Here is a 13548-nt window from a genome sequence, read left to right on the forward strand (position 1 = left end):
CTGGGGTACAAAAGTAGAGAAGTGTTGTTGCAATTGTATCGGATTTGGTGAGACCACATCAAGGATATCGTGTCCCGTTTTGGTCTCCTTATTTGAAGAAGGATGTGGTGGTATTAGAGGCAGCTCAGAGGAGGTTCACCAGATGGATTCCGGGGGTGAAAGGATTGATGTATGAGGAGAGATTAAACAGTTTGGGTTTATACTCACTGGAGTTTAGAAGGATGAGGGGGATCTGATCGAGGTATATAAAATTTTAAAAGGAATTGATAGAGTGAATGTAGACTAAATGTTTCCTCTTATGGGGCAATCTCGAACAAATTCATACAGGTTCGTAGCTGTTGAAAGTGAAGTCACAGGTAGACAGAGTGGTGAAGAAGGCATTTGACACGCTTGGTTTCCTTGGTCAGAACATTGAATACAGGAGTTGGGACGTCTTGTTGAAGTTGTACAAGACACCGTAAGGCCACACTTGGAATATTGTGTCTACTTCCGGTCATCCTATTATAGAAAGGATACTATTAAACTAGAAAGAGTGCAGGTATAGGTTGCAAAGCTGTAGATTTAACATTGAGATGAGGAGGAGCTACTTCTTGCAGAGGGTGGTGAATTTGTGGGCTTGCTGCTCATAGCGTGGTGGAGTCTGAATCATTGAATGGTTTCAAGAGGGAGATACATTTCTAATGAAGAAAAGGGAAAAGGGGACATGGGAAACAGGTGGATTTGAGACCAGAGAGAGATCAGCCATGATCTGATTGAATGGCGGAGCAGCTCGAAGGGGTGAATTTGCCCATTAATTCCTATGTTCCTGTGGGTTTTATGGTGTAAATAGGGGGGAGGGTCAGGTGGATTGAAACGGAAGGTTAGAGGGCGGGAAGAAGAGATGTCATGAAACAAGAGACAAAGGAATTGTTAATAGTTGTAATAAAGAAACAAAGAAGAGGTCCAGAGTAGGTTTAAATAGCACAGTACAGCTCAACTCAGCCTGAAAGTAAAAACAAGATTAGACTGGAGCTTGGCAGAGGAAGAAAAATTGAAAATGATGCCGTTGAACTTTAAATCGAGAAGGCTTCAAATTGCCTCCTTGGAGTGAGGTGCTATTTCTCCAGCTTGCTTTGGGCTATACATTTTGTACCAGGCCAAGAACATGGGCATGAAAGCAAGATTTGAAATGGCAAGCGACCCAAAGGTCAGAGTCATGCTCGTGAGCTGAAGAGAGGTTTCCGCAAAACTGTCGCTCAGTCTGTGCTTGGTCCCCCCAACTGTGGCAGAGACCACATTGTGAGCAGCAAGTACCGTATTCCCAATCAAATGAAGCATAAATGAATCACTGCATCACCTAGAAGGAGTGTTTGGGACTTTGAACAGTGAGGAGGTAAAGGGGCAGGCGTCACACTTCCTGTGAGAGCATGGGAAAGTGCCCTTGGGGAGGAGTGAGATGCTGGGAGTGATGGAGAGGTGTTGCGGAGGGAATGGTTCACTCAAGAATCCTGCTGGGGGGAGGAGTTGTGTTCCGTTGTGGCGTCATGTTAAAGATGGAAGAAATGACGAGGATAATTGTTCGAATGTGGAAGTTGGTGGGATGGAAAGTGAGGACGAGAGCAAACCCTATGAGAGGGTAATTCATAGAAATATATAAATTCCTAATGGGACTGGACAGGCCAGATTCAGGAAGAATGTTCCCAATGTTGGGGAAATCCAGGACTAGTGGACATAGTCTAAGAATAAGGGGTAAACCTATCAGGACTGAGATGAGGAAAAACTTCTTCACTCAGAGAGTAGTGAACCTGAGGAATTGTCTACCACTGTTGGGCCAGATGTTCAAGTGGGAGCTGGACATGGCCCTTGTGGCTGAAAGGGATCAAAGGGTATGGAGAGAAAGCAGGAGTGGGAGACGAAAAGTGCGTGATCATCTATGATCATATTGAATGGTGCTACAGGCTCGATGGGCCAAATGGCCAACCCCAACACATATTTTCTATTTTTCAATGAATTCTAAGAGGGAGGGGAAGGAATGAGAGTTGAAGTTATGAGCTATAGTTATAGAATGAAGAGATCTATGGGTACAGGTTCATAGCTCTTGAAAGTGAAATCACAGGTAGACACAGTGGTGAAGAAGGTATTCGGCATTGGTTTCATTGGTCAGAACATTGAGTACAGGAGTTGGGACATCTTGTTGAAATTGTACAAGACATTGGTAAGGCCTCAGTTGGAATGTTGTGTATAGTTCCGGTCATCCTATCATAGAAAGGATATTATTAAACTAGAAAGAGTGCAGAAAAGATTTATGAGGATGCTACCAGGACTTGATGGTTTGAGTTATAAGGAGAGGCTGGATAGATTGGGACTTTTTTCTCTGGAACATAGGAGGCTTAAGGGTGATCTTATAGTGGTTTATAAAATAATGAGAGGCATAGATCAGCTACATCATCAACATCTTTTCCCAAAGGTAGGGGAGTCTAAAACTAGACAGCATAGGTTTAAGGTGAGAGTGGAGAAATACAAAAGGGTTCGAGGGACAATTGTTTCACACAGAGGGTGGTGAGTGTTTGGAACAAGCTGCCAGAGGTAGTAGTGGAGGCGGGTACAATTTTGTCTTTTAAAAAGTGTTTAGACAGCTACATGGGTAAGATGGGTATAGAGGGATATGGGCCAAATGCGGGCAATTGGGACTAGCTTAGTGGCTAAAAAAAAAGACCACATGGACAAGTTGGGCTGAAGGGCCTGTTTCCATGCTGTAAACCTCAATGACTCTGTGTAGGGAGTGGGTTGGATGGTTGAGTGCCCTGTTATCTCCTGCTGGGGATAAAGGAGGACATGCCAGAATTGTGTTTGCGGCGGTAGCATCATCAGAACAGACATGATGGAGATGAAGAAACTGGGAGAATGCAATGGAGTTCTTGCAGGAAGTAGAATATTGTGATGCCAATTGCTATAATGGTATTGACCTCAGTGGAGTGGGGCTGTGGGGAAGGCGAGGGTTTTCTGTGCATACTCACGCTAACGGTTGTGTTTATTTCCGGTGGCAGGAAGCAGGGACATCTATCTTTGGCAGCGTGGATGCTTTCACTCGTTTTACCCTCGAGATGGCTCAGCAGTATCTAAAGGAGGAAGAGCTCCGAGGCAGACACCAGGCCGCTCTGTTTCGCCTGAGAGAGAAAGCACTGAGGGAGAAAACGAAGGCCGAGCTGGCATGGCTGGAACATCAGAAAACGTGAGGCTCTGAAACTGATCACTTTTGTACATTGTGATGGACTCTTGTGTCTTGCAGGAACAGAGGAGGCCATTCAGCCCCTCAGACCTGTTCTGCCCTTTTATGAAATCATGGCTGACCTGAATTTTGAAATCCATTTACCGGCCTTTGAGAATCACAGGGTTGGTATAGTGCAGGGGAGGCCATTCGGCCCATCTCCAATGAAACAGTGCAACTAATGCCATTACTTGCTTTCTCCCCATAACTCCGCACATTCTTCCTTCTCAGATAATAATCCAACTCCCTCTCAAATGCCTCAGTTGACCCTGCGTCCAGGCAATGCATCCCAGATCTTAATCACTCATTGAATCCCTACATGCAGAAGGAGCCAATCCGGCCCATTGAGCCTTCACTGACACCAATCTCACCCCGATCCTATCTCTGTGACCCTAAGGGGAAATTTGGCAGCCTAGCCTGCACACACATATTTGGACTTTGGGAGGAAACCAGAGCACCCGGAGGAAATCCACACAGACACTGGAAGAACATGCAGACTCTGCACAGTCACCCAAGGACGGATTTGAATCCAGCTACCTAGCACAGAAGCATCAGCGCTAACCACTGTGCCATTGTGCCATGATAAAGTTTCTCCTTGTGTCTTCATTGCTTCTTTTTGCTGATTGCCTTAAATCTTGATCTCCCCATCAATGGGAACAGTTTCTCCCCATCTGCTCAGTCCCCAGCCCTCATGATTTTGAACACTTCCATCAAATCTCCTCTCAAACTTTTCTTCTCCAAGGAAAACAATTGCAGCTTCTCCAATTTAAGTAACTGGGCTGGCACAGTGGTTAGCACTGCTGCCTCACAGCGCCAGGGACTAGGTTTGATTCCCAGCCTTGGGTGACTGTACTCTTTGTAGAATCTGCACGTTCTCCCCATGTCTGCGTGGGTTTTCTCCGGGTGCTCTGGTTTCCTCCCACAGTCTGAAAGACGTGCTGGTGACGTGCAAGCAAATTTCTCCTTCAGTGTACCCGAACAGGTGACCCAGGGATTTTCACTGTAACTTCATTGCAGTATCAATGTAAGCCTACTCGTGACACTAATAAATAAACTTGAAACTGAAATCCCTCACCCTTAGAACCATGTTTCTGAATCTTTCTCCTTTTTCTCTAATGTCCTCACCTCTTTTGGAAAGCATGGAGCTCAGGACTGGACTTGATTCCTGACCTTTTCATATTGTTTTACAGAGTAAACATCTATCAATAAAAGCAAAAGCTACCAATGTTAGCTTTGATCATTTCAATCGATATCCTGTCCCACCCTCCCAAAACATGCAAAGGAGAAAGAGCAGTGATATATTTCCAGTAGTTTAATGGTAAAAACTGGATGGCATGGACAAGCTGGGCTGATGGACCTGTTTCCATGCTGTAAACCTCTGTGACTCTAAGTCAGCATGGTATGACAAACTTGGATCCATTCTATTTGATGAGTTGCAATATAAAGAACAGTATTAGTGTTTGCAGTGATCTATTAAGGTGCAGGTGGAGATTGTTGGCCCAGTGGCCAGAATGACACCAACAATGTGGGTTTAATCCCCATTCTGTCTTGTGATCTCTCAAGGTGAATTGCCTCCTTGCCTGACCCTGCACTTGATGTGGTGTTCCCCCAAGTTGCCTAACCAATTGTGTCTCTCTAACACCGGGAGATGCCAACAGTCTCCCATGGACTATGGCTAATTGCCTTCCTCCCTACTGAGGTGAAGGTTAGAATTTACAAGTTTTAAGTGATTTAATATTCAATTATTTGATTCTCCAGGCATCTCAGGGACAAGGGGCAGGATGACAAAATGCCAGCCCTCGTTCAGAAGCAGCAGGAGATTCTGAGGAAGCTACAGCAGGAGAAGGTGAGAAACATTGGAAAGCCCCACATTTGTCCATCCCTAATTCCCCATTCCAGCTGAATGACAGAGCCGGGAATAACCCAGTTCAGGGCTGGTGATACCGATTTATCCAGGATGTGAACATTTCGCAACTCCCGCATCCTCTGGCATTGTTGTATGTAATCAGAATAGAATGCTTGAACTTTATACCTGGAGCTGTGGGAGGAGGAGATGATGAGGAGTGGGTTAATGATTATGTTTATGAGACCATGACGATATTAATCATTTAAAGATGAAGTCAATAGTCATAGAAACATAGAGGATAGGAGCAGGAGGAGGCCATTTGGTCCTTTGAGCCTGCTCCGCCATTCATTATGATCATTGCTGATCATCCAACTCAAGCCTAATCCTGCTTTCTCCCCATAACCTTTGATCCTATTCACCCCAAGTGTTATATCCAGCTGCCTCTTGAATACATTCAATGTTTTGGCATCAACTACTTCCTGTGTCAGATGACTAAGAGATTCCAAGAGAGCTAGCCACAGAATGGACTGTGTCATGAATACCATGTGCTACGGTCATTAAAAATAGCTCTTTAATAAGCTGTTTTAAGTTAAACCCTCCCAGCTGCCTTAAGTCTGCAATAGGGAAGCAAAACCTCATCAAGGTCCAAAGATGTGCAGGGTAGGGGGGGTTGGCCATTCTGAACTGTTTCTTAGCTCGTGGGCGGCACGGTGACACAGTGGTTACCACTGCTGCTTCACTGTGTCAGGCACCCCGGTTCGATTTCTGGCTTGGGTCATTCTGTGTAGAGTTTGCACGTTCCCCTTGTGTCTGTGTGGGTTTCCTCCGGGTGCTCCAGTTTCCTCCCACAGTCTGAAAAACGTGCATTGGCCATGCTAAATTCTCCCTCAGTGTACCCAAACAGGTGCCGGAGTGTGGCAACTCGGGGATTTTCACAGTAACTTCATTGCAGTGTTAATGTAGGCCGACTCGTGATATTAGTAAATAAATTTCAAATTAGTATCCCAAAATGTACAGGTTAGGGGGAATTAATGGGGTAAACACGTGGGGTTACGAGGTAAGCCTGGATAACAGTTGGTGCAGACTTGATGGGCTGAATGGCCTCCTACTGCACTGTAGGGATTCTATGATTCTAAGATTTGGTATGACTAGGAAGCATGGTAACAGTAAAAGTTCACTGAAATTCAGCATGAACATTGAAACATTGTCCTGGCCAAGCTGCTAAAGCTCTGAGCTGTGTGTGTGTCACAGCAACCCAGCAGGGCACATCACTGGTCAGAAATAATCCAGAGAAAGGTGTAACTATCAACAAAATACTGCAAATACTCAGCAAGTCTGCGGGTGGGGATTGGGGGCAAGAGAGAGAGAAATAGTATTACTATTTCAGGTGAGTAGATCTTTCCTCAGAGCAAGTAATAGTTAAGAGATGTAGCAGATTTTAAACAAGAAGTCGGGAACAAAAGCAGAAAATGTTGGAAAATCTCAGCTGGTCTGACAGCATCTGTGGCGAGAGAATAGAGCCAACATTCTGGGTCGGGATGACCCCTCAAAAGGTCAACCAGACTCGAAACATTGGCTCCATTCTCTCTCCACAGATGCTGTCAGACCAGCTGAGATTGTCCAGCATTTTCTGTTTTCGTTTCAGATTCCAGCATCCACAGTATCTTGCCTTTATTGAAGTAGGGAAAACTTGCTGTTGAGAGTTAGGGAGTAGGAGTAAAGAACAGAAGAGGGATGGTCTGTGATAGGCGGAGGACTGGAGTGCTTGAAAGACAAAAGGGGTGACAGTGGAAAGGTGAGGGAGATGGTAACTGGGACAATCAAGGGAACCAAAGATAGATTTAGAGGAGGTGTGAATGGCAACAGCAGCACCACAACCAGCTAGAAATATCAAGCAGGTTCCACTTCTTTACAGATATGTGCAAATTAACATTTGGAACATGAGTTGACTGACATCATTCTAATCCACTGCTAAACTAAGCTGGTGACCAACATGTTAACTCCTGGTGAGTGGTGGAGTTATTCTTGTTATTAACCACGGCTCCATACTCTTGGTGATCCCTATGTACAGACTTTAGCACAGAATCTAGCCGGGCACTCCAGCGCTGCACTGAAGGAGTGCAGCATTGGCAGTCTGTCAGATGAGAAGTTGAACTGGGGCTTTGTTGCCACTCTCAGATGGGTGCAAAGGATCCCATGACACTACTCTGAACAAGCCCAGTGGCATTCTTCCCACTGCCCTAACCCATCATCACCCAAACAGATTGGTTTGTCGTTATGGGCAGCACGGTGGTACAGTGGTTAGCTGTGCTGCTTCACAACTCCAGGGACCTGGGTTCGATTCCCAGCTTAGGTCACTGTCTGTACGGAATTTGCACATTCTCCCCATGTCTGCGCAGGTTTCCTCTGGGTGCTCCAGTTTCCTCCTACAGATGTGCAGGTGCACTGGCCATGCTAAATTGTCACTTGCTGTCCCAGGATGCATAGGTTAGAGGGATTAGCAGGGTAGATATGTGGGGTTTCAGGGATAAAGCCGAGGTGAGATTGTTGTCAGTGCAGACTTGATGGGCCCACTCTGAATTAGACACTGAGCTGCAATGACCTTACTCTCCCATTCTTGTGTCCAGGCAGAGATCAGGCATCTCCAGAACATCTACAAAGCAGCTCATCAGGAGAGGAAACTCCTCCTGAGACAGCAGCAAGACATCTTCAGGATTCACCAGACAACCACACACCTCCAGAGTCAGTTGGACAGATCAGCAACGGGCCCTTGGGTAAGAGGCTGAAATACTTTGTTACCTCACAAATCCAAACATTCCCACACTCTCCTGATTGGGGCTTCCACACTCATAGAATCCCCACATTGCAGAAGGAGGCCATTCAGCCCATCGAGCCTTCACCGACAACAATCTCACCCAAGCCCCTTCCCCGCAACCCCACATAATCCCCCTGACACTAAGGGGAAATCCCACCCAGACCTGTTCTCCGTAACCCCAAGTATTTACCCCGCTAATCCCCCTAACCTACACATCTTTGGACACTAAGGGGCAATTTACCATGGCCAATCTGCCTACCCTGCACATTTTTGGACTGTGGGAGCAAATCGGAGCACCTGAAGGAAACCCATGCAGACACAGGAAGAATGTGCAAACTCCACACAGACAGTGTCCCGAGGCTGGAATTGAACCTGGGTCCCTGGTGCTGTGAGGCAGCAGTGCTAGCCACTGTGCCACTGCACCACCCCACATGTTTTTCCAACGCCATGAACTTAAGATCATTCGCAACTCTGTCGCCCATATCCTAACTTGTGCCAAGTACCATCCACCCATCACGCCTGTGCCCATTGACATAGGTTTCTGAATCTGTAACAACATCTCCATTTAAATATTCTCAACCTTGTTTTAGATCTCTCCATTGCCTCATCTCTCTCAGTCTCTGTAATCCCCTCCAGCCCAGCAGACTCTCTGAATTCCACCAATTCTGGACTCATGCCATGTCCAATTTTAATTGTTGCTCACCATTGGCGGCTGTGCCTTCAGCTGTTGAGGCTCTAAGCTCTGGAATTCCCCCTGATAAACTGCATCCTTGCGCAAGTCAGCATTTTCCCCGGAGTTATGGGTGGAGTGAGAGAAATGCAGCAATAGCCAATTCCTATCTTTTTATTCATTCATAGGACATGGGTATCGTTGGCTGGCCAGCATTTATTGCCCATCCCTAGTTGCCCGAGGGCAGTTGAGAGCCAACCACGTTGCTGTGGCTCTGGAATCATATGTAGGCCGGGTAAGGAAAGCGGATTTCCTTCCCTAAAGGGCATTAGTGAACCAGATGGGTTTTTCTGACAATCGACAATGGTTCCATGGTCATCAGCAAATTTTTAATTCTAGATTTTTTTATTGAATTCAAATTCCATCATCTGCTGTGCCGGGATTCGAACCCAGGTCCTCAGAACATCAGCTAAGTTGCTGGGTTAATTGTCCAGTGCTAATATCAAAAGGCCTCCCCAGAGGATGTAGAAATATGAACAAAGGTGTGATGGTAATATTTTTTAATTGATATAATGTAAGCAAGATTTCATACCAATCAGTTTCAGGAATAGGGAAATCTACTCACTCCAGCACGGGGTGGCAGCCCCTGACTTAGGGACTGGTTACCATTTCTAATAGCCTTGTTTATACCTCTCTTATGTTTAGGGATCAGGAATGAAGAACAGCTTGCTTGATACAGTGGCTGTCCATCAGTCCGATCACTCAGCAAGTCCAGAGCTCAGTCCCAGGTTTCCTGAGCAGGAGGCATGGAGCGGCTCTCTTCGATCAACCTTTGGGATTGAAGACAGCAACACCATGAAGCAACTGAAGAAGATGCACAGCAGGTTGGATGAAAGGTGAGTTAATGGGGGAAGGAAGCCAGGAACCAGAGTGATTTAAACGCCAATTACTTGGCTTGGGTAAAACCATAATCATGTGGCGGTGTTAGCATTGCTGCCTTAGAGCACCAGGGACCTGGGTTTGATTCCCAGCTTGGGTCACTACCTGTGCAGATTCTGCATGTTCTCCCTGTGTCTGTGTGGGCTTCCTCCGGGTGCTCCGGTTTCCTCCCGCAGTCCAAACGACGTGCTGGTTAGATGCATTGGCCATACCAAATCAGCTCTGTTTTTATGGTAATGTCTCCATGTCCTAACTCTGCCTTGTGTAGAAAAGGTCACACTTTATCTATCCAATCAATTCATTCCAAAATCCTAAAAAAAAATCTCCCATCATAACATTGTCAACCTTCCGTATTCCAGGGATTATAGGCCTATATGATTCCTCCTCGAAAGCTAAGCCTTGGCACCCTTTTACCACTCTGGAGCATCTCCACTGCATGCCGTCCAAGACCAATGTGCGGTGCCCTGAATGTACCAAGTGCTCCAGTTGTGGTCTTACTGGGGAGCACGACATCGAGCGTGAAATTATTGAAGATACTGAACAGTTGGAAGGCTTGGCAAGCTGTGAAGGTGACGGGAAAGGCACCAAAGTGAGGTGGTCCACTTTGGAAGGAAGAATGGTAGGAAGGACTATTACTTACGTGGCGAAAAACTGCAGCAGGTGACAGTGCAGAGGGACCTCGGGGTCCTTGTGCATGAGTCGCAAAAACCCAGCTTGCAGGTGCAGCAGGTGGTCAGGAAGGCGAATGGGATGCTGGCCTTCATAGCGAAGGGGATTGAATATAAAAGTAGGGAGGTCTTGCTGCAGCTGTATAGGGCATTGGTGAGGCCGCAGCTGGAGTACTGTGTGCAGTTTTGGGTGCCGCACCTGCGCAAAGATATTTTGGCCTTGGAGGGAGTGCAGAGGAGGTTTACTAGGCTGATACCAGAGTTGAGGGGGTTGAGCTATGAGGAGAGGCTGAATGAACTAGGCTTGTACTCGTTGGAGTTTAGAAGAATGAGGGGAGATCTCATTGAGACGTATAAGATGATGAATGGGATGGATAGGATAGAGGTGGAGAGACTCTTCCCGCTCAAAAAAGACAGTAGGACTAGGGGGCACAGCCTCAAGATAAAGGGGAGGCGGTTTAGAACGGAGTTGAGGAGGAACTTCTTCACTCAAAGGGTGGTGAATCTCTGGAATTCTCTGCCCGTTGAAGTGGTGGAGGCTGCCTCGCTAAATATTTTCAAGAAGCGGGTTGATGGGTTTTTGATAAGAGAGGGGATTAAGGGTTATGGGGAGAGGGCGGGAAAGTGGAACTGAGCCACGACAGATCAGCCATGATCTTATTGAATGGCGGGGCAGGCTCGAAGGGCCAGATGGCCTACTCCTGCTCCTATTTCTTATGTTCTTATGTTCTTATGTTCAGTGACGCATTCTGGGGTAGAATCAAGAAATCGGGTTAAAACATGACTTTGTTGGATAAGAGTTGCAAGGGGAGGTGAAGCAACGATGCCCACGAGTCCACAGATAGAAACACAGAAGCAGGAGGAAACCATTCAGTCCTTCGAGCCTGCTCCGCCATTCATTTCGATCATGGCTGATCAATGTCCCTGATCCCAGCTCCCCACCCGTCCCCATATCCCTCGATTACCTTAGCCCCAAGAATAAAAGATGTGCAGGTTATGGAGATCAGCTGTGCAAAATTGTCCTTTCCTATCCCAAGCTGTGTAAATTGGCCATGGGAAATGTGTAGGGTTATGGGGATAGGGCCAGGAGAGGACCTGGGTAAGATACTCTGTCAGAGAGTCGATGCATTTTTGATGGGCCGAATAGCCTCTTCTGCACTATAGGGATTCCATGATCGAAAAGGTGAGTTAATGGGATTGAGGGGCTCCTCACAACCTAATGGGATGATGCTGAACAGGCTGCAGGAAGGTCCTGCTTCCCTTCCTAACCATCTACCTTTCACTCCTTTACGGTAAATGTCTTCACAACATTTTTGAGTTGGCTGTGATTTTTCCAGTGAGAACTGAAGACAACATCTGCACATTTTGGAATTTTTAACCCAGCCGCAGATTGGAGTTCTAAGCTGACGTTAGTGATAAAAGTGGCACGTAGCATTGGTGGAAAGTGGGCGCCTGTCCGAGTGGGTGATGGTGATTGGTGAAACCACATCTGCTGGAGACCAAGGGCAAAGTGATTGAGGCTGAGGCCTGGAGATTGGACTGCTTACTCCTCTCGGCCTGGGAAGTAGCGGGAAGGAGGGGCAGTGGTTGTGTGAGGGGTTGTGGTGGCATGGGGGACAAATAAAGAAAGGGTCAATGGCACCTAATTGGTACCAATCTGTCTAGATGCCTCCACTTTCTCAGAGGACGAAGGCAATTTGGCATGTCAGCTACGACTCTCACCAATTGTTACAGATGCACCATAGAAAGCGTTCTTTCTGGTTGTATCACTGCTTAGTATGGCTCTTGCTGTGCCCAAAACTGCAAGAAACTACAAAGCACCATGAATATAACCTGGCCTATCAGGTAAACCAGCCTTCCATCCATTGCCTCTGCCTACACTTGCTGCTGCCTTGGAAAAGCAGCCAGCGTAATTAAGGATTCCAGGCACCCCGGACATCCTCTCTTCCACCTTCTTCTGTCGGGAAAAAGACACAAAAATCTGAGGTCACATACCAACCGACAAGAACAGCTTCTTCCCTGTTGTCATTAGATTTTTGAATGGACCTATCTTAAGTTAAGTTGATCTTTCTCTATACCCTAGCTATGACTGTATTCTGCATTCTGCATTATCCCCTTTCCTTCTCTATGAATGGTATGTGTTGTCTGTATACCACAGAAGAAACAATACTTTTCACTGTTTACTAGTACACGTGACAATAATAAATCAAGTCAAATAATAAATCAAATCAACTCAGATCAGTTGGTGCCGGCTATATTTTGTAGCTCTGTCGATTCCTGTTTAACTGTGGGACTGAGATTCCCCCTTTTGGATTTAACCAGGTTCTTGACTAAAAAGGAGAAGGAACTGATCAAACGTCGACGACAAGCTGAGGACTTGCTGGAGTGGAAGAAGCACTTAGATGCAGAGGCGCTGGTTATCCACAGGAGTGAGTCGGATGCTGCTTCACCCTGGAGTCCACAAGAGAATGGCCCCAGCCCGAGGGGTCCGTTAAAAGTGGACGGTAAGATTCAGCAGAAATACCTTGTCTTGTTTTTAATTTATTCTCTTGCACAGCACATCCAGACATGCCACATGAAGGCAGGCACCTCAGCATCTCCCCAGCCTCTGCTGTTACAACTCTGCAATTGGCCTGTAGGAGGTGCGTGAGAGCTGTGTACAATCTTTTAGCCTCTTCATTTTCTCGCTTTGAGCACATAAAGACGTCTGCTATTCATTCCCCCAACCCAAGAAGTAACTAAAACTCCCAAAAGGTAAGAAATCAGCATCGAGCCCCGTAACTTGAAGTGATAGCCAGATGTAAGAGTTTAGCTGCATTTTTAAAAAGTTTATTTATTAGTCACAAGTAAGGCTTACGTTAATGGTGCAATGAAGTTATTGTGAAATTCCCCTAGTCGCCACACTCTGGTGCCTGTTTGGGTCAATGCACCTATCCAGCACGTCTTTCAGCCCCCTCCTCCAGATCGTCTATGTATATGGTTGAAGCCCCAGCACCGATCCCTGCGGCACGCCACTAGTCACCAACTGCCAACCAGAAAAGCACCCATTGATTCCAACTCTCTGCTTCCTGTTAGATAACCAATCCTCAATCCACGCTAACACTTTACCCCCAACTCCATGTACCCTAACCTTCTGCAGCAACCTTTTGTGAGGCACCTTATCAAACGCCTTCTGGAAATCTAAAAACAGCACATCCACCGGTTCCCCTCTGTCGACTACACTAGTCACATCTTCATTAAAAATCCAGTAAATTCATTAAACACGACTTCCCCTTCACGAATCTGTGCTGCGTCTGTTTGATCGAACCGTTCTTTTCTAGGTGTCCTGCTATTTCTTCTTTGATGATGGATTCTAGCATTTTT

The 13548-nt window shown here is 46.4% G+C and overlaps 1 protein-coding gene across 1 annotated transcript in view; it reads left to right on the forward strand.

Annotated features, from left to right (window-relative positions):
- Positions 1–13548, forward strand: part of LOC145358102 (centrosome-associated protein 350-like) — a 61756-nt gene that overhangs the window by 11335 nt on the left and 36873 nt on the right. Inside the window, exons 7-11 of the mRNA XM_080211777.1 lie at positions 3027–3211; positions 5006–5093; positions 7721–7867; positions 9284–9474; positions 12508–12689. Coding sequence (XP_080067903.1) covers positions 3027–3211; positions 5006–5093; positions 7721–7867; positions 9284–9474; positions 12508–12689 — 793 coding nt within the window. The remainder of the gene's footprint in view (positions 1–3026; positions 3212–5005; positions 5094–7720; positions 7868–9283; positions 9475–12507; positions 12690–13548) is intronic.

This window comes from Carcharhinus amblyrhynchos, chromosome 25 (genome assembly GCF_965287045.1).
Source record: "Carcharhinus amblyrhynchos chromosome 25, sCarAmb.v2.hapA, whole genome shotgun sequence".
Lineage (NCBI taxonomy): Eukaryota > Metazoa > Chordata > Chondrichthyes > Carcharhiniformes > Carcharhinidae > Carcharhinus > Carcharhinus amblyrhynchos.